Source organism: Marmota monax, unplaced genomic scaffold (genome assembly GCF_021218885.2).
Source record: "Marmota monax isolate L192 unplaced genomic scaffold, Marmota_monax_Labrador192_F-V1.1 WCK01_AAM20220418_F8-fsc00004, whole genome shotgun sequence".
NCBI classification, from domain to species: Eukaryota; Metazoa; Chordata; class Mammalia; order Rodentia; family Sciuridae; genus Marmota; species Marmota monax.
In genome coordinates, this window is record NW_026692881.1 from 7,755,640 (window position 1) to 7,778,735 (window position 23,096).

The 23,096-nt window shown below is 38.4% G+C and overlaps 1 protein-coding gene across 1 annotated transcript; it reads right to left on the reverse strand.

Annotated features, from left to right (window-relative positions):
* Positions 1–2,546: 2,546 nt before the first annotated feature.
* Positions 2,547–22,891, reverse strand: LOC124096334 (zinc finger MYND domain-containing protein 19-like). Its single transcript, XM_046450152.2, has 2 exons — positions 22,515–22,891; positions 2,547–2,600 (listed from the first exon to the last, which is right to left on the reverse strand). The coding sequence occupies exons 1-2, from the start codon at positions 22,878–22,880 to the stop codon at positions 2,547–2,549; spliced, it is 420 nt and encodes a 139-aa protein (XP_046306108.1). The 5' UTR covers positions 22,881–22,891.
* Positions 22,892–23,096: the final 205 nt, after the last annotated feature.

A 23,096-nucleotide genomic window follows, 5' to 3' on the forward strand; every position in this document is an offset into this window, starting at 1 on the left:
CAGAAGTCAGTGGACACAGAGGAGGAAGTGGTGGCTACCAGGATTCTTGCTGGGGACCCTCCAAGGTTGCAGCAAAGTCCATTCTGGGTGCAAAATTCAGACCTTACCTGGCTCCAATCGTCTCTAAGTAAAAGTCTCACCCAGAAGATTCTAGAAAGGTTACCATGGCTCTATGTGATTCCTACACAGAGGATTTGAAAAGGTCAACAACTACAGAAATACTTTTCAGATGATCTCTCATTTTTTTTTTGTTTCAGTGAAAGGTAAAAGAAAAAACAAAAACAGGCCTAGACATCTGGAAACAGTTGACACTTGTGACTAGGCCTCAATGATGTTTGAAGCTGGCCTGTAACTCACAGCTGACAATGTCATTCTCCTATTGGACATAATCTCACAGAACACCAGTATTGGACATGCACACTCAGAATACACAGTAAACTGGGAGAAAACAAGACCTCTTCATAAGTATGTCTAAGCCCAGATAAAACAAAATTACTGTGCAACCCACCAAATACCAAATGTGCCCCTCCCCTAGATAATCTGAGTGGTTGCTGCTGCTTTAACAATTATTGCCCTATTCCTGCTGGAGTCTACCTGCCTATATATAAGATTGAGATGCCCACTCATAAAACTCCTCTGATGCTTGATCAATATAAAGCAAACCTTCACTTTCTTAGACCCTTGTACCACTGTCACCATCAAGGAGTGCTGGGTTCATTATCTCCATTCAGCAAAAAATCGAAGAACAGGACACAGAGATAACAAGCAAGCAGCAGTTTTATTGCAAAAGGAATAAAGATAGGCTTCTCTAAAAAGAAGGCATCCCAGAGCTGAGAATCCAGTGGGAGAGTTTTGGCTTGTTCTTTTTATGGCTTCTAGAGTCTCCACCTTTCCTTATCTCCTCCCCTGTCCGTGCTCTCCTCACTATTATTGATTGGTGTGCATCTGTCCACACATCTCTTTTAGTTTTCCTATTAGAACCCCTGATTAGGAGCACAAGTATAGAGGTGTCTATCTGATTGAGTCCCTTTCTTGTGTCCACCAACACTTACGTCAAGCAGGAAGTTGACCTCATCAGAAAACCCTCTCCATGCTCCTTTGTTCTGACCCTGCCTCCAACCTCCTCACTTGCCCCCTTTCCTGGCTGCATAAGCCCTTCCATATCTCCTTCACATTTATCCAACCAAAACCCAAATCTCATGCTACAGTTGTTCTTACACCCACTTACTGAGAAGTCTCTCTTTCCTTTTAATGTGTGTTCTCCCTCACTGGGATGAGTAAATTACCCCAATTTTTCAACTATGGGTGACTTCCTAGCAGTGTTTGGCTCGATGGTATTGACATTTGCTATGCCTGTCTACAAGAGAAGCCAATTACTACTGACCTGTTAGAGTGAAATTGCAGTTCTCACATCCTTCGAATAGTTATATGACTGCCACTTTGCAGTATGGAAAAGTTTATAAGGACTCGAAATACTGAACACCATTTCACATCATTAGTGTAAGTAATAAACTCCAATTTCACTCAATTTTCTTCCCTTTGATCAAGACCTCAAACATATAATTGCTTCTATTTTCTTTTTCGTCTGAGCTGAATATAAAAATGAATGTGTTAGTGGAGTAGATAGAATTATGTAACTTGTACAAAGGCACATAGCTAGGAAATGTGCCTGACATTCATATCCAACACCACTGAGATGCAGAACCCATACTTTGTCCCTATGCCATCTTAAAGATGACAGAAAGAGATTGTGATGCAGAAAAAGAAAAGAAGGACAGTGCCACCAGAAAACAGCACATGTAGCAACCTGGAAGAGACTCCATCTCTGGGTTCATGACATAGCATGTGGTTGCGATCCAAAAGTATTCGTGGTGGAGGGAGATGCTGAGTGACAATACATCCTAGAGAAATGGTTTGGGAAGATTGGCAGGGTCATGTGTTCGCTAATAACTCTGGACCATAATTTTTAGCCAGCAGAAATTTTAAGCCATAGGTGGAGGCAAGGGTATGAGACAATCAGGGTCATATTTAAAAATGTTAATGAACAGACTGTGAAGTTCAAGGTCAAATAACATGCTGGGTGAGAGATTTCTTGCTGATGGAGACTCTGCAGAATCCTGAGATGATATAGCAAGTTCTCTTTTATAACAAAGTCACTCCCTCAATAAGAGTGGGATGATTGTTATCACCTCCCAACATCTTACCTCTTTATACCTCACAGTGGGGATTAAATTTCAACCTGAGTTTTGGTGGAAGTTGTAAAACTACAGCAAGAGGGGGGCAAACTTGTTAGCCTATAGAAAGCTCATTTTATGAAACCTGTCTTAAAATTACCACCAGATGTAGGAAATTTTTCTCTATCTGCCTCTTCACATATAGATGAAACAGCTTTGTTATTATCTTAATACCTGTGGGTTTTAAACAACCACAGTAAGCTTTTCATAGCTCTGAGAGTATTAATGCAGCTCAACTAAATTATGACTTCTAATTAGGGTTTAATTAAAAATAGAAAACAGCTTGGTTAGAACATGGCTTCCTATGGCTTCTTACAAAGCTTCATCTGCATCTTTGCTAAAGCCTTTCTTGAAGCTCCCTGTAAGCTGTTTAAAAAGACAGAGATTTAAAAAATATTCTTTAAAACCTATGGGTTCTGGAAATACTAGAGAGAAACATTGTAAGAGAATCCTTGAACTTGTATTCATACATTCCTCCCCAAGCCTTTATTAAAGACTACACTCAAAAGAGCAAGGCGACGGGTAATAGGTTTAGTCTACCATGTCAACACTGATCAGTCGGTAAAGACTGAGCAGAATGGGATTTTGAGAAGGCACATCTGGGTTCAGCAGGAAAGTGTCTAGGGAAAGGTTTTGCTAGATTAGCTACAAGAGGGAAGGAGAGTGGCAGACACATCCCAGGTAGTAACTGAACACCGTGAGGCAGTCTCTCCCATCAAAAACCACAATCAAAACAGGAATCACAACATAGCCTTATGAACACTTGGCTTATGTATGTGTCCCAATATTTTAAAATAATCATTCTTCCTGGTATGTGATTCATATTCTAGGGGGTAACATCCAAGTTGCCTTTAGGAGAATTGGATATTCCTATAGGAAGAAAAGCAAGAGAAAGAGTAACTGTGGAGGTTTTATTTTTAACTTCCAAAATAGGTTTCTAAAGCTATTAACAGAAGCAATAGTTCTGAAAGTGAAAAGGGATAGGCTTTGTTGAAAGAAGAAAAGGCTCTGGTGACTCAAAGAAAATTCTGAAAGAGGTAGGGTTTAACAATAGATTGAAAAGACAGTAAGAGATATAGACTGCCCTACGTGGAATTGACATTGGATGGGAAAGATGAGGTGAGATGGGGTTAGCTTGGAGGAAATTGATAGAAAAATAAAGATAGTGGCTTCATGGATAGGAACAAATTTGCTACCCTGTTGGTTTGGAAAGAAAAGTATTAAGTAATATAGGCATAAAATATTCTCATCAAGAAACTTATACTTAGTTTTGTTATTTTTGTACACTGAAAAATATATTGTATGCTGTGTTAATCAAACTAGGACTTACTAAGTATGTTTTAGAAGAACATGACAGAGTCCCCATGATTTGTGAGGACCTAGAAAAGTTAAGGCTGAAGGGTAGCTCAGCATTCAGTCGGAAAAGCCACCTGAGCATCCACATCCACTGGAATTTGGCCATGTGGAGGTCTACAATATCCTTCTAGCTTGCCCCCCTTACATGACACATTTTCCCCGCCCTAATGTTATACAGAGCTTTAGGAAGACAGGTATCTGGATAAAGGAAGGAGAATGAAGTCCTAGGAGAAGAGGATTAGCTGGTCACCATAAAGCAGCCTTGAGCCTCAGTGCTGAGATCATCTTGAACTCCTAGTTGCCTGTCATTACTTCCTCAGGCATGGTCACAACCAAGGTAAGTAAGTGTGTGATTATGATTCATGTTACATACCCTGACTGCTGTTGGCCTTACTGCCTGGAAAGAAATTCCAGAGCTGAGGTCATAAATTATAATTACCACCTATAATCACCATGAATTTGTTTTTTTAAAAAGGAACATTTAAACACACAACAAAATGAAAAAAATTAAAGGTGTCATTTAAATTAACATAACTTTATGAAAAGTTACTATGTATAATATTCTCATTGTCTGCCCTTTGCCTCTCATTAGTAAGAAGGTTGTCTTACATTTTATGCATAAATATTATGGGGAATGCTTTCAGAAGATAACAGCTATAATAAAGGGAGTAAAGCAAGACTGGACCAAAGGTGAAGCTGACCAGCAATAATATTACAGCCGAAACTCATTTGGTCCTTTAGGCAGCTGTGGATCTATCTGCATTCACCCCCCAGAGATATCCCAAATTGAGGCATGAGGTTGATTAACCTCAGGTAAAATGGTTCCCTGAACTGCAGGCAATGTCAGTGAAAGGTATAACTAGGAACCACTGGACACCAACATTTCTAGCACTAGGAATTATGTCAGCTTTGGTAAGAGGAGCTAGAAAGGACCTTAATATACATTATAAGCTTTAGTTCTGTGAAGTTGCCTTTAGGAGAATTGGATATTCCTATAGCTCCATCAATAGAAGCTACTCTCTAGGCAATTCTTCTCCTCTTTGCAAAGACCCAAGGCTAGGTAGGTCTCATCATTCCCCTCCAGTCGACCAGCTCTCAGACTGGAATTCTGGATATGAACTATCTGAGGATCTAGGTTTCACTCAATGTGATAGATGACTATGCTGGGGAGGACCGTATTGGTCTGAATAGCTAGCAGACCTTGAGACCATAAAGGTGTATTAGAGGAATGGGTGGGTTTCTTTTCTTTTTCCTGAGATAAGTGTAAGTCACCTCTGATATTGTAAGGCCAGCCTTGACAATTGTCACATATAATGCAGGCATTATTTGCTGACAAGTATCACCATGAATTTCAGATGCAGGAATATTGGAATCCAGCAGTGGTGGTATGTGCTAATGGGCACATCTGTTCTGTCTGGCACCCTTTCCATTGTCAAAATCAATCTGTCCTTTCCCAGTGTTTGATAGTGCAGCCTCTTTCCTCAATCCGATTACAAAGTCTAAAGGTGTAATCTGGAAGAAAGTTTATTTACATTTTACATAAAATATATAAATACATATGAATTTATTCCTTCACAGTTTTTTTTCTTGCCAGGGTCATGGTGCACATCTGTAATCCCAATGGCTTGGGAGACTGAGGCAGAAGGATCTCAAGTTCAGGGCCAGCCTCAGCAAATTAGCAAGGTTCTAAGCAACTTACCAAAAACCTGTCAAAAATAAAAAGTTCTGGGGATGTGGCTCAATGGTTATACACCCCTGGGTTTAATCCCTGGTACAAAAAAAAAATAGTTTTTTTCTTCATCCATTTTTTCTTAACTTTTAAGGACCTACGATGTCTTTTGCTGAGGAAGTTAATTTGAAATTTAGAAATTATTTTCATTTCACTATTTCTCCTTTGGTTTAGTTAAAGTAAAATCAATACTCTTTTTTTTTTGGGGGGGGGGTACTGGGGATTGAATCCAGGGGCACTTTCTATGGAGCTACCTTCCCCAGTCTTTTTTAATTTTTTTTTTTAACACAGGATTTTACTAAGTTCCTGAAGGTCTCACTAAATTGCCCATGCTGGCCTAGAACTTATGATTCTCCTGCCTCAGCTTCCCAGTCACTGGGTTTACAGGTATGTGTCACCACACCAAGCAATGAAATTGGACTTTTAAAAAATTAGTGAATATAAACTAATGCTGTTTTTCTTGAGTTACTTCCTGTTTTTGATCTAGTCATCTCTCTTGCTCTCTGAACACATATAGAGAGAGATCTTGAGTAATGTTCACCAATTGTTAACAATAGATAGATAATTCTGTGTTGGAATTTAATGTAATTTTTTTGCTTCTCTTATTGTATTTTTCTCTACTGCTTGCATTTTTAAATAATAAACATACATCATCTTGAACAAACAGTGGGAGATAAATGGATAATATTAAAACTCCCGAAGACAATAGAGGAGCAAGAACACAGAGCTCCTTCAAGCCTTACTTCAGTACAAGAAGTTCATCTCCTTATTTTCATTTAATCACTTCAGCCTCACGATATGATGGGGAAAACCACAGAGAGGCAGTCCAGCCTTTGCTGCAAGAAAAAAAGCTGAAAATTGGAATAGTTGTAAGCATGATACTATGAGCTAGGGCTTCTACTTCCATTTCTTGATTTAAATTCTTTATTTACATATTTCCTCAAAACAAGCCTCTTGAAATGAATCTACCCTATGGATAGGAAAATGATGTAATCCAGATGAGCCACCTGCAGGGGTCACACACGAGGCTACAGATTAACACGCTAGTGCAAAGAAGGAGTAAATTCTAATTTAATTAATAGGTCGAAGATTACATCCTTTCTTCGTGTTTCTTCCTCTACATTTGGACTTCTGTTTTTTTTAATTACAAGAAGAAAATAATTATTTTAGAAATCATGGGAAAAAAAGAAAAATGCATATCAAGGAGGAATAAATATCTTCTTCATCTTCCCAGAGGGATTTACCATCAACATTTTATTTTAATTCCAGAGCTTCTTTTTAAGCATTCTGGTTGGCACTTAAGATCAAATTACATAATAAATATGAAACTTCTTTCCCTGTGTGGTACATTTAAGTTTCTTATGAACATAACTCATTATATATATGTAAACACATAAGAGATTGGAAAACACAAATTTAAAAAATAATAAAATTGATCATCCTGCTACCTAGATAGAAACATCCTTGATATACATATTTCCAAACTTTTTTACAAGGATCATAGTATATAAAATCTCTGAACAGTTCTTATTTCATACGAGATCATAAATATCTTATGTATTTCTAAATTTCTGACATTAAAGAACTGAAGTGAAAAACATTTTAAGGAATATCTTTACTCATATTGAACACCTACAGTCCATTATTTCCTTAGGAGAAGTGTCTAGATATGAACTGCTAAGTAATACTGTAATAGCATCTTAAAGGCTATTTATCTATTTCTAAGTCATTTGGAAAGGTGGCACAAATGGATAGTTTTACAAAAAGTAAAAAATATCCATTTTTTTTAGTCTTTACCAATTCTAAATTATTACTATTTTTAGCTTTTTACTCAAATAAGAAGATAAATAATTGCTTGTTGTCTTGATTTGTATGCCTTTGGTTACTATCAAAGTTAAATAATTTTTCATAGAATCACTGATAATATTTTTCTTCTTCTAGCTTTTACTTATCTCTTAGCAAGATTACCCCTTTATATTAATTTGGTATTATTTTTAAAATATCACTACTCGTTTTGCATCCATTTTTCAAAAGTTTAGAAGTATTCATTTTCTTATACAATTTAATTTGCTGGCATTTCAGTGAAGCTATATGATAATTGATGACATAAAGAACTTCTTATCTTTGTTTTCATGAAAAGTGATCTAGCAAAAAAAAAAAAGTGATCTAGCCTTCCAACCTTAAATTCAGCATGCCTGTTAGTTTGGGATTCTTTGTATTATGTAAATTTTCCAATTCTAATCTTAAATTTCATATATATATATATTTGTAGCTGGACACAATACCTTCATTTTATTTATTTATTTTTTACTTGGTTCTGAGGATTGAACCCAGTGCCTTGCACATGCTAGGTGAGGGCTCTACTGCTGAGCCACAATCCCAGACCCTTAAATTTCATTTTTAATTTTCAAGTCATATGTATCTACAGAGTACAATGTGATGTTTTAATATCTATTTTCAATGTATAATAATTAAATTCAGATAATTAATAGATCAATCACCTAACATGCTTATTTTTTTATGATGAAAATATTTAAAATCTACTCTTTTAGCAATTCTAAAATATGCAATGAATTATTACTTATTGTAGTTACCATTCTGTGAAATACATCACTAAGTCTTTTTGCTCCTATAATTCTGCACCCTTTGATGAATATCCACTTCCTCCATCCACCTCATTCTTCAGTCTCTGGTAAGCATTATGCTACTCTCTACTTCTGTGAGTTCAACCTTTTCATATTCCACATGAAATAAGTAAGACCCTGCAGTATTTGTCTTTCTATACCTGGTTTCTTCTACCTAGCAAAATGTTCTCTGGGTTCATTCATATTGTTGCAAATGCTAAGACTCCTCCCACATTTTTTGTTTGCTTGTTTACGGGGATTCTTGTTCCACTGTGTATACATGCCATGTTTTCTTTATCCATTCATCTGATGATAAGCACCTCAGCTGCTTCCATCTTAGCCATTGTGAATAGTGCTGCAATGAACATGGGCATGAAGTTATCTATTCAACGTACTGATTTCCAATCTTTCAGGTAAGCACTCAGAGGTAGGATTGCTGAATCACAGGGTAATTATATTTTTTTAGTTTTGTGAGGAACCTCTGTGCTCTCTTCCACAATGACTATACTAATTTACATTCCCCTCAACAGAGCTCAAGGAACACTTGTTATGTTTTGTCTTTTGGGTAATAGGCATTCTAAAGATTATGAGGTGAACTCATTATGGTTTTATTTTGCATTTCCTGGTAGTCAGTGATAATGACCATATTTTTTCTTTTCATATATCCAGTGGTCATTTGCACATCTTCTTTCAAGAAGTGTCTATTTGGGCCCTTTACTCATTTTTTGTTCGGGTTATTTGTTTTCTTGCTATTGAGTTGTTTGGTCAGTGGGTGCTTGCTCCACTTGGCTAGAGGTCTGCACTATAAAAATTATCCTCTTTCATCTTGAATTCCATCAGAGTTGCATAACCTCCTGTTTGAATCCCAAGGTCCTTCACCATGGAATTTTGTGGAGGGATACAGAATTCTTGTTATGGGGGAATGCAAGCAGGTGACCTCCTATTCCACCATCTTGCTGACCTCCAACAAACTTTTTTTAAAAAAATAGATGTGTTTCAAATTTAATCAAATGCCATTTTAATATCTATCAAGACATTTATTTTTTCCTATATTTATTGATAACAAAATTAAATGTTTTTTTCTAATAGTCAATCTCTGCATTCTTGAAATATATCTACCTTGGCACTGACTATTTGAATCAATTCCATCCATCTATTCTCAATTCTAAAAATACCAATTATGCACATATTGGGCCTTCTTTATCTCTATGTCTGTTATTTTCAGTTGATTAACATGATTTTCCCAAACCACCACCCTTTCTTTGCCAGAGTTTCACTGTTTCTTCAACTTTTTGTTGCTTTCATTGTATAATGTTTTGTTTCACTTCTGTTTCTTTTCTGAGCTTTTCCAACTTGCATTACAGATTCTTCTATTCTCATATAATCTTTTCCCTGAGCTTTTCTTATTTAGAAATATCAAATTGCCCATAATTTCTTTGAAAATATGGAGAGCTTTTGAACTGAACCCTTCCTATGCTTCTTGGGTAATGTATTTAACAATGTGTACTGTTCATCTCCTTTTGTTTAATATTGTTATTCACCTGTGATTGATTCATATGTCAGATTCCAAATGAAGAACTGTAGTAAATCTTTGATTTTATGTTGTCTCGGTCTCCATTTTGAATTTAGATTTAACTTTCTCATGTCAAAAGCAAAGCTTAGTTATCTTTGACACAGAGTCAAGTTCTGTCTCCTCCAAGTTCCCCAATTTGGCCTTATACAACCAGGTTCTGGGAAACCACCTTCCTTGGAACACTACTTGACTCATGCCACTGACCCTACATCCCTCATTGATGATACAAATATGCAACAGTGGCCACTTTCAGTTTCAGTCTGGTCCTATGGAATTCATGCCTTCTTGCTCTACCTACTGATTAAAACTTCCTTGAAAAGCCTGGTTGGATAATGTTCTGGACTTCACATAAGACCTCAGGCCCTGGCTTCCCACGTACCTCTCCCACAATTCCTACCCAGTGGCTGAGAACACTGCTATATCTAGACTTTCTGTCTCATCAGCCCCATTCTCTTCTCATGGATCCGGGAGCAATGATCTACTTCTGATATTTCATGTGCTTTTTCTGTAGTGCCTCCCTGCTTCATCTGACCAATATACCCAGACCTGACATCCTCCCAATCAAGGCTTTTCCAGAAAGAGGTTATCTTGGCAGGAATAAACTAGACACACATGGGACAACAGCAGGCTTGCCAACATATCTGTCAACACAACCACATATCCTGTGAGACACATGGTCATGCATTGGCCCTTATTCTGATCTTTATCAGAATAAAGCCTTCCATGGAAGGCATGTTGTAAACATCCGTGCCAAAATTCCCTGGATCCTCATCAAGGCAGCACTGGGGTTTATTGCCACTTTCCAGAGGGACCTCAAAACCAAATTAAAGATAAATAAAAAAGAACTATTATGTGGAGGAAATGAGTCTGAGTTGGTGTAAAGGCTAATCTGAATTGGCAATTTGATTTGATTAAGAGATGCCTAAGATCAAGAGGCTTTGGTTGTGTCAATGAGGGTGTTTCTATGAATGATTGGCATGTGGGACAGCACACTGAAGCAGAGACCCACTTTAAAGTGTGGGCAGCACCATCCAAGAGATTAGAGGCTTAAATGGAATAAAAGTTGGAAGAACAAGGAAGCAGCAGCAGATGTGAGCTCAATTCTTCTTAAACAGGTTCTTGATTGCTGCTTCAATTACCTTAGGACTTTAGAATCCAGCTCCTTCACTCTTCCAAAGTGGACTCTGCCAGTGACTCTCCAGGGATTTTACAGAATCCTTCAGTCCTGGATTGGGGTAGAATCATTGATGCCTCTTGTTCTGAGGCTTCAGCATCTTGGACTACACAGACACTGGTTCCTCCAGCTCTCCACCCTGCAGACAGCCATTGTGGGACTACCCAGCTTCAAGCGGTGTATGCCAATCAAATAAATGCTTTTTTAAATAATCATACATACATTCTTCCACACCACAGTCCCCCTTACTGGATAACACCCTGGATGGTCATCTTATCTCATCTCCATGAGAAAAGAAGGGGAAAACATCTTCCTATTTCTCTCAATTATTCAAAAACTGAAAATGTGAGGGAAAACTGTGTGCAGCCCTATTAGCAAACCTGAAATTAATCTTAGTAATATTAAAGATTTTACAAAAATTCCAAAGTAGGATTTAGAGAGTAGCTCCTAACCAGTAGTACAGATTGTAGATTTCCACACTGTGTCCAATTAAACTATATTTAGACATATCTGAAGATGAAACTCCCTTGACAAGGTCATTCAAAATGGAAGAAGGTGGGTGAGTTTTAATGGATTAAGCTATTTCCAATTTTTAATTAGGCATGCCATATGTAGTAAAAGGAAAAATCTTAATAAAAGGATCTCAATTTTCAACATCATCTCTAAAACATATGATGTTGAATACAAATGAGCTGAGCAACAGATCTTTAATTTAGTGAATGTTACATGTGTATTTGAAATCTCAATAACAGAAGTAATTATTTTTAAAATAGGACATATTTTCTTTAACAGCTTGTTAACCATGTCTAAAAATAATTCTCAAAGTAAGGGACCAGTGAGAATATAAATTGAAATAAAAATTTGACCTTCCACAGGGAAGGCTTTCAAGGACAATATATGTTTATTGTCCTTCATATATATATGAAGTGGGTAAAAAGCATTGAAAGCTATTTCTACATTTGCTCATATCAATTAGAAAATGTTTTAGTATTCCCTGGTACAAAAGTTTATCAGAAGAGTGCCAGAAAATTGCTGTTCTGAAATCATTAATATTTTATTTCCTCAATTAACAATAGATACTAATTAGTGACCACAGAATAGTCAAAGGACGTAAAGAGGTTTTTCAGTCTAGTTATTAGCTAAAATTATTTTCATGTACTTATGAAAGTTTACCTTCCCATAAATGGGAGGTGGATAGTATATAGCTGGAGCTAAAAGGGCTGAGTTCAAATCCTTCCCACCCCATCTTCATGAATTTACTTGAGTCTCTGTTCTTTCATGTGGACAAACAAGAAAACAGGATCAGGAACATAGTAGATGCTCACATTTGGGAGTATCTTTATCTCTGATTAAGTTGTGCCATCACTGAAACTTGCTACATCACCAAGTAAAACTGATACAAAAAGACTCATTATGATCCAGAATTTTCCACCTATACCCCCTGCAGTCACTTCCCCTAAAAAAAAGACCCTAACTTTCACTCCCATGGAGATGTGTTCTGGCCATCATGGTCATGATATTTAATATCATGTCATGAGATAGATGTGACCCAGCAACCAAAAGAAAATTTTCGTACAAATGAGATGGGAATGGATAGGGATAGGATGTCAATTTATTCTATTCCATTTTATGACTTGGGCTGATGAGACCCTCCTAGGAAAGGAGCCCAGAGGTTAGACCAGTCCAGGCTGTGAGATTCATTATAATACTAGGATGGGGAGTTCCTCAACTTTTGGCAAATGCTTCTTCCGAAACAAATCTAACCTTTATATAACCACAGTTGCCTATCTTGTCTATTATGAAATGAACTGGCACAGGATAAGAAAGCTAATACTTGCCTTGTTCACCCCTTCCCGTGCCAGACACAGACTTCCACTTGCTGTAATAGATCTCCAGTCTCCAAGAACTTCAGTTGATTCAACATGAAGTTATTGAGCACTTGCTATACTATAATAACAGGTCCTATATACTGAGTACTCACTGTGAACTAGGCAAGAACTAAGTGCTTTCATAAACATATTGGGTTGCTCACGATTCCCAACCACCTTGTGTCATAAGCATGTTTTCCATTTCACATCAAAGGAACTAGACAAGAGTTCTTAAGCAACTTGACTAAGATTCAAATTGAAGCATGGCCTGACTCCAGAATGATAACCACTATTCTAAGTCTAAGAAGAAAAAAGAGTAAAATATATTCTTTGACCCAAAGGAGCTTAGAGTTCAGCCAGGGAGACACATAGAAAACTTAACACAATTAGTTGACAAGTGCTTCACAGAAGGTCCACGCAAATTGCTCCTTTTCCAAAAATAAGTTTCCCTTAGCACATTGGTTAATGACACTTGATAATGCAGAAGCTCATCCATGCTGTGCATCATGCATGGATATTGTCAACACATCTACAGGAATGATGCATGAGAATCTATTTGAGCCTTGACAGCACTTAGGACCTCAGGGCTTTTGTATTGAAAGTTACAAAGGAATGCTTCCTCAAGCCCAAAGAAACAATGGGCCAAGAGAGCATGGCAGGATATAAGCAAGCATTCACAGAACTTGCCTCAGTCCACAAGGATCAACAACCAGAAACAATCTTCATAGCAGGATAAAAATCTATATTGCAGCTCATTTGGCAAGGTTAACAAAGCCTGCTGAAGGGCCCAAGACCTAAACTTCCTAGGTGAAGCGATTCTGCAAGGATCACGTTGTAGAGTCCTTGACAAGCTGTCTCACTCTGCTGGATTTGATGGGTCAGTAGCAATAAAGGTTTACTCTGAGATCTGATGATTATGGCCACAGGATAAAAGAACAGCCCATAGTGCTCTGTCCTAATTTGGCATGCAGTCTGAGTCACTGAAATGAATTCCCATTTCTTCCACCCCCACCTCTCAACTGAAAAAGAAGGATTACTCATCTACAGAACAATAAATAAAGCCAGCTGATATCCACAGGAAGAGAAAGGGCAAGAGCAAGAAATTAAGAAGCTGAGCATGAACAGACATGGACTTGAGATTGGAGAGTCTCTTTTAAAGCTCTGATCCCCTATCACTACCCCTAGGAAACCATATATTTAGTCTTCTGACTCAAGTTAGAATCCTTCCCTCAATTCTTGGTTCTGTGAGAGCATTCTTTACCTCTAGTATAGCATTTCTTTCACTGTATCTTGTACTATAGTATCTTTTGTTGCTGGTTAAGACCTCCATAAATGGGTGAGATGTATCTTAGTAGGCCCAGTGGCCCACGTGGAGGAGGCAGCAATGTGTAAGAAAGGCATGGTGTCAGAGTGGCACACAGCTGGGGGCTACGTCTGGAAGCTACACTTCTCAAGAGTGAAAGGATCTCATAGCCCAAGAAGAAGGCAGCATGAGGTTGAGTGTGTGTGTGTGTGTGTAACCTCAGGTTTAGCTCTTGAGTCAGGTGACCCAGGGTCACGGCCGCCAGACATAAGTAAGCAGGTGAGAGTAAATTAATCTCAGTAGCACCCCATGCCTGTTTACACACAAATGCTCCCTGGTCATTTTAACTAACAATACATTTTGAATTCAGCACTTCTTACCCACCAAGTCCATCATGCCTAACCTGGTCTTTTGTGGTAACCTCCTAAGTGGTCTATCTGCCTCCCTCCCCACAGTGGCATCAATTTGGATTCCAGAGAGGTCTTTGTAAACACAGTGTATATCACATCTGGGCTGAAAACCCTCCTGTGGTCTCCCATCATATTTAATATAAAATCTAAAGTGCTCAGCCTAGTCTAAAATGTGTTATATCGGTATGTTAACTTGTTCCGAAGATCACATCTATCTCATTTGCTTCCAATCCTCCCTTCACTCACCCCAGCCAACCAGAATGGTCTTCCTACCATTCCTTGAGCACATCTCATATTTTTTTTTACCTTGGGGCCTTTGTAGTACTTGCTTGCTCCAACATAGTCACTCCAGATATCCATAAGACTCACTGCTCATATTATTCAAACGTAGGCTTAACTGTTACCTCTTATGAGGTCTCCCTAATGCTCACCTTCTAAAACCCATAATCCTATCACTCTATCACCCTCACATCCTGCTTTGTTTACCCTCAGAGGGATTATCCCTGTCTATGCAGTGTTTCTTTGATAATTCCTTATTTCCTAGACTAGTAAAAGTGCCATGAGAAGAGGGACATTGTCTTTTGTTCATTGCTGTATTGTCAGTGCTCAGTATAAAGCTTGGTACTAGTAGGTATGCGATAGATTTCTGTTAAATGATTTGTTAACATAATAGCATGTTGAATGGCCATAATATAAAGGCTCTAGGACCTGATGATCTCCAGGGCACCTTGAAGTCAAAAGGATCTCTGACTTTCTCATGGTTCCTGACAAAAATAAAAGTCAGATTTCAAACTCTGATGCTTTGTCCTGTGAAAACACAGGGAAACAATGGACGTCCCAGGCAGGATTTCTAAATCCCCTCTACTCTGGACATCTCTTCCATCCCTGTAAGCTAGGTCTGGGGAAAGAACAGCAAATGCATGGTCAGTGAGGCCACTTTGCCTTACAAGCCTGTAAGAGACACGACAGGCTCACGTGGCCTGTCTCCAGGGAGCCCGGACACGACCTGGACAAAGTGTTCCTGGAAACACTGGCAATAAATTTGAGTTTGAAACATAAGAAAAAAAATCAATTTCCTGTCCCTGCAGAGCGTAGAGAAAGGAGAACAAGGATCTGCAGATGAGACACTCACTCTTATCAGGTCTGTATCAATCCTAACCTAAAGCCTACCCCACGGCTTTGACCCTTCCTGGGTTCCTTGCTATTTGGAAATAGTGTATTCCAGTGGCAACAACTGGCTATTTAGATAGAAAAGTCTGTTTCTTTAGGATCCTCTTTGAGAGTATTAATGAAAATGTTCTGTTTTGTGTCCTATAAGAAAGCACAAATAATAATTCCCTTACAATAGAGAGATGCTGCACAATTCAGAATGACTGTTCACAAAGCAAAGCAGTTATCTCATTTTATAGATGAAAAGACTTGGGTTCAGGGATGTTAAGTGATTTGTTATATATCAAACAGATAAATGGCCCAGCTGGGCCTAAAAACCATCTTCTGAATTTCAATTCAGGATATTTTCCATTTCATCAATAAGACTACCTGAGCAACTAAGATGGCTTCAATTCAGAACAATTAATATCTTCCGAGGTGGTTTGTCTCACTAAAGATTGAAATCAAGACAAATTGAGCATTGTATCACATTCTGAACAACAACAAGAAGAATATGTGGATACAGATTTCAGACATTAGCAAATATGAGTTTGTTTGGTTGTGGTTGTTGCTGCAACAACCAATTTACAGCATCCCATGAGTAAGGAAAAGACGCAGAGAAAAGCAGGAAATACTGCAGTAAAAACGGGAAAAAGAGGGCTGGGGTTGTGGCTCAGCAGTAGGGTGCTTGCCTCAATTATGTGAGGCACTGGGTTCGATCCTCACCACCACATAAAAATAAATAATCAAATGAAGAGGAAAAAGGGAACTAAAAAAGAAAGAGAATGAACAACAAAAAGGATATATATTTTTTTAATTGGAGATCTAATTCTTTGCATGACAGAAATCATGCCTTGGAAGTTGGGAGCTCCTATAAACAGAGAACAAATTGCAAGTTCTTAGGAATGGAGACCTGGTGGCAGGATGCCTGGGTTTTATCAATGTATCTACTAATTATCAAAGGTTATGGTTATTTAACCTCCCTAAGGGCTCAGCTTCTCTCTCTACAAAGAAATGGTTACTAAAGAAAAGATAGTAACCATACTATCTCATATGGCTTTATGATACATATGAATTATATATGTGTAAAAATATATATATACATAATATTAGAAGTCCTGAGCACACCACCAAATGTATTTCAAACACCTTGAGCTATAATTATCACTACTATTATTATTTGTACTAGATAGAATTTTTATAATGAGGGCTCTTTCCCTTTTATGTCCCATGTTTGTCTAACCTTGTACAAATCTCTTAACTTCATGTAAAGAGCTCCAGTAAACAAAGACAATAATAGCATCCCTACCTATTTCACAAAGTCCTTAAAAGGATCAAGTGGGATAAAACAGAAGAGAGTGTTTGACACACAGTAAATCACCATTCTTTGATCATGACTTTTCTCACATTCTGACTAGGTATATTAAAATGCAAATTGAGCAACCTAAGATTTCAAGGAGCACCATGCTGAAGTCAACTTTAGTCCTTAGCTGGATGAAATGTGCATATATTTACATAAGAGTAGGAAGTGTGCCTGTTATGGTTTGTATGTGAGGTATCCCCCAAAAGCTCCTGTTGATGCAGGAGGATTCAGAGGTAAAATGATTAGCTTATGCAGACTGTAATCTAATCAGTCCATTCTAGGTTGAAAGGCCTGACTAGGTGGTATGCAGACAGGACATGGCTGAAAGAGGTGGGTCACTGGGGATATCAAGGGTGTATCTTTCCTAAAGCCCCTTCCCTCTTCCTCTCTCCTCCGGTTTCCTGACCCCATCATGAGCTGAGCACTTTTCCTCCACTGAGCCCTGCCCTCAAGGCCTCACCTTGGACCCAGAGCAATGGAGTCAACCATCTAGGAATGGAGACCACTGAAACCAAGAGTCCCAAATAAACTTTCTCTTCTCTAGGTTCTTCTTTTCAGGTTTGGTCACAGCAACCCAAAAGCTGACTAAGAGTCTTTAATGTTCATCATTGATTATATCTTTATTTCTTCACTTACAAATGTTGAAACCTGAGTTACCGTGTGCTGCAGTCTGGCTGGGCACAATCAGGAGCCACTTGTCAAAAGAAACTAACTTTATTTTTAGAACAACACATGCCAAACAAAACAGCCTCTCAGGAAAAACCCTCAGAGCCTTAACTGCCACCACCGGCTTTCCACAAGCCTCTCTCTCCCACACAAGCTTCTCCCCACCTCCCACAATCCTCCTGCTCTTGAGGCCAATTGGCTGGGTCACGTGGGCGGAGCCAAAAAAGTCCCCCAATGAGCAGCTCCGTGGTCTGAAAGGGCAGGGAAACAGCCCAATGAGCATCACCGCAGAGGAGCCAATCAGCTAGATGTTGCTGGGGCCGCTGTGAGCCAATCATCAGCCGGCAGCTGGAAGTTTGCTGGCAGCTGGAAGTTTGCTGGGGCCCCTTCCGCTGTGGCTCTCAACATCTCCCCCTCTCTGTTTAAACAACAAGCATGTGGCTTAGGGACCGTGCCTGCCTTAGGTTGTCCAATAGTACATATGGTCCTTAGGTTGGTACCATTGCAATTGGATCTTACCCGTCACTGACTACCGGTCCAGTATACAGCCACACCTGTGGAGAGGTCTTTGTACCAGCGGGGGGGTGAGGTTCTTTGCCTCACCTCTGTTGGCCCCCAAATTTTAGCTGGACGATCATGACAAGCAGAAGGGAGGAAGATACACCAAGCCAATTGACGGCTCCTTTTGGAAAAATTGTACCACCAATGACATCATCAGCAAAAATACCCCAACACTACCACAAGTCGCTGCACCAACAGATAGTTCACAATGCATACAGGTGAGCTCACAATGTGTCCAGGCAAGTTCTGCAAGCAGTTCAGTGATGGCTATTGTAGAAGCTGTAGATTGGTTTTATCTTTGACTTCACCAGCACTGGGATGAAGATAGGAATTCTGGCAATAATGGCTAAAGAAAAAATTATGTAACATTCCAGAAGGCACTAAAAGAAAACAATTTTCTTAACAATTTACATTGTCTTCACCGGCACTGGGATGAAGATAGGAATTCTGGCAATAATGGCTAAAGAAAAAATTATGTAACGTTACAGAAGGCACTAAAAGAAAACAATTTTCTTAACAATTTACATTATCTTTAAGAGAATTATTAAATATAATGAAAAGGAAAGGTGAAAGTAAACAAACAGATCTGTTAACCTTCTTTTTTGTTTACATATTAAAACAATCCTCAACAGTTGTTTACCCAATTTAAATTAAACCATATAAATCGCGTGAGAAAAAAAAAATATTTGGATCCATTTTATCATGAGCGCTCATCATATATGATATATGGACATACATACATTCAAACATATAACACAAAACACAAGTGTGCACACATAATAGAATACATACAACACATAACATTATAGTAAAGGCCTTATAACTTTTTACAGGTGAAATCTCCATTGCAATGTTTAAAAACTCTATAGTCAAAAAATAGAACTGATCAGCAAAACATTAACCTAGGTCTGTATGAGCTCAAAAAACAAAATAGAACTTCATGATATGGCAAAGGGCAATAATAAAATAGATATTGAAAAAAGCATCCTGGTTCTGTTGCAGATGTAAGAATAGCCAAACTGGAGTTTTGGATATCAGTTGTTATGGATTTGAGCCAAATCATCTTCTTTTTGGTCTGTAGAAATCGCTTTAGTTAATCTTTCTGGAATCCAAATCGGCTGCTGTTCTCCCTGTGGAAACACATAAACAGACCCCCGACTCCAGACAATCACTGGGTCAGGACCTTGGTTAATCTCTCTGGAATCCAAATCGGCTGCTGTTCTCCCTGTGGAAACACACAAACAGACCCTCGACTCCAGACAATTACTGGGTCAGGACCTTTCCATTGTCCTGTTAGAATATCCTTCCAAAGTACCTTGGGCTTATGCACATTTTTTGGACACATATGCCTTTCCGCAGCACTAAGTCCTGATGAATCCAAATTTAAAAAGTTTAGAGTAAAAAGGGTTATTTTAAGTTTATCTTTGGGGAATATATACCCCTTCCCAATTCCATCTTTTTGCTTTAATAAGTACATTTTAATAGTTTGATGAGCTCTTTCAACTATGCCTTGTCCCTGTGGATTGTATGGGATTCCTGTTATATGAGTAATGCCAAATGTTGAGCAAAATTGTTTAAAAGAGGTAGAAGTATAACCAGGGGCATTATCTGTTTTTAACTGTTTTGGAACAACCACAGTGGCAAAATTTTGTAAGCAATGAGCTATAACATCTTTAGTTTTTTCTCCGGCATGAAGGGAGCCCATCAAAAATCCAGAAGAAGTATCAACTGTACCATGCAAATATTTTAATTTTCCAAATTCTGGCAAGTGTGTGCTGTCCATCTGCCAAATATGGTTAGGTATCAATCCTCTAGAATTGACTCCAAGATTAACTTGTGGTAAAAAGGTCACACAATTTTGACATTGTTTTATTATTTGTCTAGCTTGTTCCTTAGTTATTTTAAAACGCTTTTGTAATGTATTAGCATTGACATGGAACTTTTTATGAAAATTTATAGCTTCTTCTAGTGTAGAGAAAATATGTATGTCATGTGTAGTTTTATCTGCTAAATCATTGCCCAAACTAAGGGCTCCAGGCAATCCTGTATGTGCCCTGATATGTCCTATAAAGAATGGATCTTTTCTGTCCCATATTAGACTTTGTATAGTGGAAAGCAAAGAGAAAACAGTAGAAGAAGGGGAAATCCTACCAGCATCTTCAAGAGATACTATAGCATTAACTACATACTGACTATCAGAAAATAAATTAAATACAGAATCTTTAAACATCACAAAAGCTTGTAAAACTGCATTAAGCTCTACCTTTTGAGCTGATTGTTTGGGTACTAAAAATGTAAAAGTTTGATCAGTGGTAACTACTGCAGCTGTACCATTATTTGACCCATCAGTGAATATATTTGGAGCATTCATGATAGGTGTTTTTCTTGTCATTTTTGGAAAAATTACAGGATGCAATGACCAAAAAGACAATAAAGGATTAGATGGTAAGTGGTTATCAAATGAAACATTAGATTTGCACATGATTATTGCCCAAGTATTTAACTCATTAGCTAACTCATCAATTTGATTCATAGTATATGGAGTAATAATTTTATTGGGAGAAATTCCAAACACTCCCTTTGCTGCTTTTATTCCTTTGAGTATTAATTGTCCTACAGCCTCAGGATACCTAGTAAGAATAGTGTTAGGAGAATAAGATAAATGTATCCATAATAATGGACCTTCTTGCCAAAATACTCCTGTAGGAATATTTTTTGTTGGTAGTACAATAAATAATAAAGGCAAACTTATATCAATTCTATCCAAATGCATATTTTCCATATATGTTTCAATGATTTTAATGCCTTTCTTGCTTTAGGCGTTAACATTCGGGGTGAATTTGGATCTGATGGACCTTTTAGGATATCAAATAAAGGTCCCAACTCTCCTGTTGGTATACCTAAATAAGGCCTTATCCAATTTATGTCTCCTAATAACTTTTGAAAGTCATTAAGTGATTTGAGTTGATCTACTCGTATTTGAATTTTTGGTGGATGGACCATGGTTGAGGATAATAGAACTCCTAAATAATTAATTGGAAAATGTAATTGTACTTTATCTATTGCTATCTCTAGGTTATAATTTTTTAATAAGTTTTTAAGTGTGGCATAACATTCTAGCAATGTGTTTTTATCTTTGTGTGCTAATAATACATCATCCATATAGTGAAATATTTGTAGTTCAGGATTTTGATTTCTAAGTGGCTGGATTACTTTGTTAACATAAATTTGACACATAGTTGGGCTGTTAGCCATCCCTTGAGGGAGTACTTTCCATTCATATCTCTGATCAGGACCTTCATGATTCAGTGCAGGGATAGTAAATGCAAAACGTGGACTATCCTCAGGATGAATTGGAATTGAAAAAAAAAACAATCTTTAATATCTATAACTAAAACATACCAGGTTTTTGGCAAAGCAGACAACTGAGGAATACCTGATTGAGCAGGTCCCATAATAACCATCTCATTATTAATGGCTCTTAAATCTTGCAATAATCTCCATTTACCAGATTTCTTTTTGATGACAAAAATGGGAGTATTATGGGGAGATACAGAAGGTTGTATATGTCCTTCTGCTAATTGTTGTTTGACCAGGTCATGGGCTGCTTGTATCTTTTCTTTAGTCAGGGGCCACTGAGGAACCCATACTGGTCTTTCTGATTTCCAAGTAATTTTTATTGTCTCAGTGGCCCTTTCTGAAAATCCAACCCATGTCTGTCTGTTCCTTGATCTATTTGTATTGGTGCTGCTATACCTTGTTCTTGTTTTTCTAATCTTTTTCCTTTCCTAAAACCTTGTCTAGTCATAATAGTGGGTGCATTTTGGTTGATGGTATTTGTTAATGTCAAACCTAATTGATCTAGGACATCTCGTCCCCATAAATTTATAGGAAGATGATCCAATACATATGGCTGTATAGTTCCTTCACATCCTTCAGGATCCTTCCAATCTAATACCATTGCACTTCTATGGGGATTAGTTGCCACTCCTAGGCCTCGAAGCGTTTGAGTGGCTTGTTGTAATGGCCAATGTTTTGGCCATTCTTGACGAGAGATGATGCTAAGGTCTGCACCTGTATCCAGTAGCCCATTAAATTCATGTCCTTGAATATTTAGTTTTAACATGGGGTGAGAATCTAAATTTAAAGACAGCATAGCCCAATCTACACCTGTGGAGCCTAATCCCTTGGAACCTCTTTCTACAGCACGACTGGAAAATTTATCATGTAGGCTGGGTATTATTAGTAACTGTGCTATTCTATCTCCTGGTGAAATTACTGATATACCCTTTGGAGAACTGGCTATAATTTTTATTTCACCTTCATAATCGGGATCAATTACCCCAGGACTTATCATAAGTCCTTTTAGAGTAGAAGAGCTGCGTCCCAATAATAAGCCTACTGTTCCTTTGGGAAGAGGTCCTTTCACCCCTGTGGGAATGATTTGAACTCCCATCTCTGGAGTTAGTACTGCTCTGGCGGAGGCGCAGATGTCCAACCCTGCGCTCCCTCTGGTTTGTCTGGAGGTCTCTTCAGCTTTGGGCCGCCAGCCCCGAGGCACCAGCTGCAGGTTGTCCAGGCGGTTGTCCACAGTCACAGCATTGAGGTGCACTACCTGGAAGCCGGGAGCAACGCTGCCCCTGTGCCTCTCCCACAACAGTTCATGAAGGAGCCTGCCTGATCCCCTTCCTCGGTTTTTGTCAAAGGCATATGCAGATATCTTAGCACCATTTCCATCTGCTTCTACTTCCATTCGGGCCTCAAAGGAGTAGCTCTCCACCAATGGGATGTCTTGTTCATCTATCAAAGTGTATTTGGTCTTCCCGGCCACCCGGCAGAGCCGCACGATGCCCAATTTGAAGTCGGTCATGGCCGGGCCTGCGCTCTTCTTTCTCTTCTCTAGGTTCTTTTTTTCAGGTTTGGTCACAGCAACCCAAAAGCTGACTAAGAGTCTTTAATGTTCATCATTGATTATATCTTTATTTCTTCACTTAGAAATGTTGAAACCTGAGTTACCGTGGGGATATACGTGAACAGAAGAGACTCGTGACCCTGCTTGTTACATACTTGTGTAAGCAGGTGAGAC

Excerpts from the sequence above, each read along its gene's own strand:
- LOC124096334 (XM_046450152.2), bottom strand. The coding sequence starts at position 22,880 with ATGACCGACTTCAAATTGGGCATCGTGCGGCTCTGCCGGGTGGCCGGG. Across the intron at positions 2,601-22,514 it reads CCAGACAAACCAGAGGGAGC|CTTACAGGGAGCTTCAAGAA; the intron begins GCAGGGTTGGAC and ends CTTTTTAAACAG.